The sequence below is a fragment of the Triticum dicoccoides genome, chromosome 7A (assembly GCF_002162155.2).
Source record: "Triticum dicoccoides isolate Atlit2015 ecotype Zavitan chromosome 7A, WEW_v2.0, whole genome shotgun sequence".
Taxonomy (NCBI): Eukaryota; Viridiplantae; Streptophyta; class Magnoliopsida; order Poales; family Poaceae; genus Triticum; species Triticum dicoccoides.
In genome coordinates this window covers 25,892,753-25,896,754 of record NC_041392.1, presented here as the reverse complement: position 1 = coordinate 25,896,754, position 4,002 = coordinate 25,892,753, and the positions used below count along the sequence as shown (strand labels likewise).

The window sequence follows — 4,002 nt, the reverse complement described above, 5'->3', positions numbered from 1 at the left end:
AAAGGGAGGATGCTGTCTGGAAGATGAGCATCAGGTATTTTTGGGTTGGCGGTTGTTGTCTACCGTGATCAGTAGGTTTCGCTTTCATATATGTGGGTCGTAAGTAAACATAGTTTCCCATCTAATTTTCTAACTGTGCCATGCAAGTTGTTGTCCTTTGAGATTTCCTATTCAAACTTCTCTGTTCACCGAGATTTCTCATCCGCCTTACATGAATTTCTATATGCGAATGGCCTGAACTCTAGGATTTAAAGATTTAGATATTTATGTTTCATCTTCAGAATAGGGAACTGCATGCAGTACATTACTGATATTAAAAAAATACACTGTGTTAGAACTGCATCATGCCGAGGTACAGTGATGATTAGGGGTGCTTCAAATAATAAAAATAGTGATGGACAACAAGTGGGAATTAACCTGCTTTCAAAACAGGCCATGTATCCTGTGTAAGTATAACATGGATGCCATGAAGAACTGTGTTCATATATAGGAAGTAGAATTATGTGTTAGCACAACAATACTATGTTAGGTAGGATACAGATGAGATAAGAAAGTGTGTATGTTATTCTTAAATACATGAAATGAAACTTAAGTTAGTAGTTTAAGTTTAAAAAATAATAATTCAGGAGAATATATGTCTCAGTATCCACTAGCATAAGAAGTTTGCTACCAGCGTGCAAATATATGTTGCTACTGTTTATTGTGTTTTTGTTCAGATGATATACAAACTGATGAGACAGTTCGTATAAAAGAGACTGGTAGTTGCATAATTTATTCTATAATGATCTAGAAAACTTGATGGTTAGTGCACATTAGATTTATGCTGGCCACATTTTTGTCATGATGCGAAGTGTTCTGTCAATAGGATTATTATTAGATCGTGAATATACTTTATATGCAGTGCCACCACTCAGTAGACTCCCACATTATTAAGATTCTGATAAGGTTTACTGTTTGTTAATTAGTACTGCAACAGTAACTTTGTAAGAGCTATGGTTTTCAATATCTTAGCCAGCAACAGAAACAAAAAGAAAATTATTTATATTACTTGATATCTTCAAATTGCATGTGAAACGGCTAACGTTGGGTGTTTTATGTAATGTAGATCATATCGATCATTCTTGGTACTACTTTGGTAGTATTTTATGGCATAGTACTATGACATTATCATTTGTTTTGGAGTATATTTTGAATGATATTGTTACTTTAAACAAGTCAGTTTATATAAAAGATATTATATACTAGCCCGTGTGAATGCATGGGTTGGCGGCTAGTGCAATTAACTTATTGGAGTTGAGATTAGCACGAAATGACGAGTGATCAGAAATTAGCAAATCCACCAAACTATTCGCCCTAAAAAACGAATGGACGTGCGGATCTCATGCATGGTCCCGTCGTCCTCCCAAACATCAATAATTCATGAAGCCAACGACAGCAACCAGGCAGCCATTGAAGTGGAGATGGACTGATCCAACAACCTGTGAGCACGCCGAGCACGCCTCCAGGCCCGCCAGCCATGTTATATACCAGCACGTCAGGAGCTCATGGCCGGGAACACGGTCACACGCACAAACACAGCGTTGCGGCCTCTGAGTAAGAACTGAAGCAACAAAGGTGAAGCGAGCTTGCTAGGGAGGAAGCCATGGAGATCGGGTTGCTGGCACCGGGTGAGAGGCCGCACGCCGTGATGATCCCCTACCCGGCGCAGGGCCACGTCACGCCGATGCTGAAGCTGGGCAAGCTGCTCCACGCCAGGGGCTTCCACGTCACCTTCGTCAACAACGAGTTCAACCACCGCCGCCTGCTGCGCTCCCAGTCCGCCGACACGCTACGTGGCCTGCCCGCGTTCCGGTTCGCCGCTATCGCCGATGGCCTTCCGCCGTCCGACCGCGAGGCCACGCAGGACATCCCTGCGCTGTGCTACTCTACCATGACCACCTGCCTCCCCAGGTTCAAGGAGCTCATCGTCAAGCTCAACGAGGAGGCCGGGGCCTCCGGTGGCGCGCTGCCGCCTGTAACCTGCGTGGTGGCGGATAGCGTCATGAGTTTTGGCCTTCGAGCGGCGCGGGAGCTCGGCCTCCGCTGCGCCGCGCTCTGGACCGCCAGCGCGTGTGGTTTCATGGGCTACAACCACTACAAGGATCTACTCGACCGTGGGCTCTTCCCTCTCAAAGGTATATATGCATGTCTCTCTCTTTATGTATTATACACAAGAAAATCAAATTTCTTCAAGTAACCCATGTTCTTTGGCTGCCTGTGTGCACGTCGAAATTAAAATGAGGTAACATTTCTTTTCGACAAAGGGTGAATTTTATTGACTCAGAGGCCACATGCTCTAATTTATTTGCTGTTGGTGCAGAAGAGGCGCAGTTGAGCAATGGATACTTGGACACGACCATCGACTGGATACCGGCGATGCCCAAGGACATGCGGCTACGTGACCTCCCGACCTTCTTGCGTGCCACGGACCCCGATGATATCATGTTCAACTTCTTCGTCCATGAGACGGCGGCCATGTCACAGGCCTCGGCGGTGGTCATCAACACATGGGACGAGCTCGACTCACCCCTGCTCGACGCCATGTCCAAACTCCTGCCGCCTATCTACACAGTGGGGCCGCTCCATCTCACGGTCCGCAACAACGTACCGGAGGAGAGCCCCCTCGCCGGCATTGGGTCCAACCTGTGGAAGGAGCAGGACGCGCCCCTTCGGTGGCTCGACGGCCGGCCGCCGTGCTCCGTGGTCTACGTCAATTTCGGGAGCATCACGGTGATGTCCAAGGAGCATTTGTTGGAGTTCGCGTGGGGGCTGGCCAACACAGGCTACACCTTCCTGTGGAACGTGCGGCCTGACCTCGTCAAGGGTGACGACGAGGCCGCACTTCCGCCGGAGTTCTCTGCGGCGATCGAGGGGCGGAGCATGCTCTCGACGTGGTGCCCACAGGAGAAGGTGCTAGAGCATGAGGCTGTAGGGGTGTTTCTCACACACTCCGGTTGGAACTCATCGCTCGAGGGCATCTGCGGCGGCGTTCCGATGTTGTGCTGGCCCTTCTTCGCGGAGCAGCAGACCAACTGTCGCTATAAGTGCACGGAGTGGGGCATCGGGATGGAGATTGGGGATGATGTGAGAAGGACCGAGGTGGAAGCCATGATACGGGAGGTCATGGAGGGGGAGAAGGGCCGAGAGATGCGACAACGCGTGATTGAGCTCCAGAAGAGTGCAGTGGCCTCCGCACGGCCTGGCGGAAGGTCCATGCGCAATGTTGATAGGCTCATCCACGAGGTGCTGCTGGCTTGAAATAAGCAAATTAAAGTAGTAAATAAATGTTTTGGAGAGCCTGAAGCACGAGCGACTCATGTTGTTCACCCGCTCACAACAAAATAATCAATCCCAAGCCAATGAGCATGGTCATCACACTCTAGCACAGGGCTTTCATGGGCCCCTCCCTACATCATCTTGTAATTCTGTGGACTTGTAATGATGATGAGCACCTCCGTCTCATCTAGCATATAATACCCATGTGTTGTTGCTACAGGGAAATGGTGAAGAATGCCTCCGCATGTCTGTTGACCACTATGTGATTCACCAATCCACCAAGGTCGGCGGCGGCGCGCACCTTAGAAAAATCCAATGTGGATCAATGACAAAGAGAAATCAAATCATGGTCCCCTTTTCTCTCTTATTGAGTTAAGTAATTTATTTTATTTTTACTTAGACCATGGAATTTTTTTAATTAGACCATGATTTTTTTAATTAGATCATGGTAGTTTTATTGTTGGTGGCAGGGCAAATTTATTTTACACACCATGAAATATGTGCTTCCACTACATGGCAAATGTACATGATTTTACTTCATTTTACAAGGCAAAATTATACCTTTTTGCGTCCAAAATTATGGCATTTTTATAAGAAATATTTCTGCTCACATGGCAAATTCATATTTGTTTTGCCCTCGCAAAGTGGTGTGAATTATTTATAAAGTTGCAATGTCACATGGAAAAT

The 4,002-nt window shown here is 47.0% G+C and overlaps 1 protein-coding gene across 2 annotated transcripts; it reads left to right on the top strand.

The window, feature by feature from the left end:
* The first annotated feature begins 1,563 nt into the window (after positions 1 to 1,563).
* Positions 1,564 to 3,691, top strand: LOC119334616 (7-deoxyloganetin glucosyltransferase-like). 2 transcript variants are annotated; one of them, XM_037607151.1, is made up of 3 exons: positions 1,564 to 2,174; positions 2,360 to 3,282; positions 3,536 to 3,691. In XM_037607151.1, the coding sequence occupies exons 1-3, from the start codon at positions 1,643 to 1,645 to the stop codon at positions 3,689 to 3,691; spliced, it is 1,611 nt and encodes a 536-aa protein (XP_037463048.1). In that variant the 5' UTR covers positions 1,564 to 1,642. The 2 variants fall into 2 exon arrangements, with proteins under 2 accessions (XP_037463048.1, XP_037463047.1); XM_037607150.1 differs by lacking the exon at positions 3,536 to 3,691 and having other exon boundaries at positions 2,360 to 3,513.
* The last annotated feature ends 311 nt before the right edge of the window (positions 3,692 to 4,002 follow it).

What these genes read in the sequence shown, in the direction of transcription:
- LOC119334616 (XM_037607151.1), top strand. Translation starts at nt 1,643, where the DNA reads ATGGAGATCGGGTTGCTGGCACCGGGTGAGAGGCCGCACGCCGTGATG. An exon ending in TGGGCTCTTCCCTCTCAAAG is followed by an intron (nt 2,175 to 2,359) that starts GTATATATGCAT and finishes CTGTTGGTGCAG; the next exon opens with AAGAGGCGCAGTTGAGCAAT. An exon ending in TTGATAGGCTCATCCACGAG is followed by an intron (nt 3,283 to 3,535) that starts GTGCTGCTGGCT and finishes TTGTTGCTACAG; the next exon opens with GGAAATGGTGAAGAATGCCT.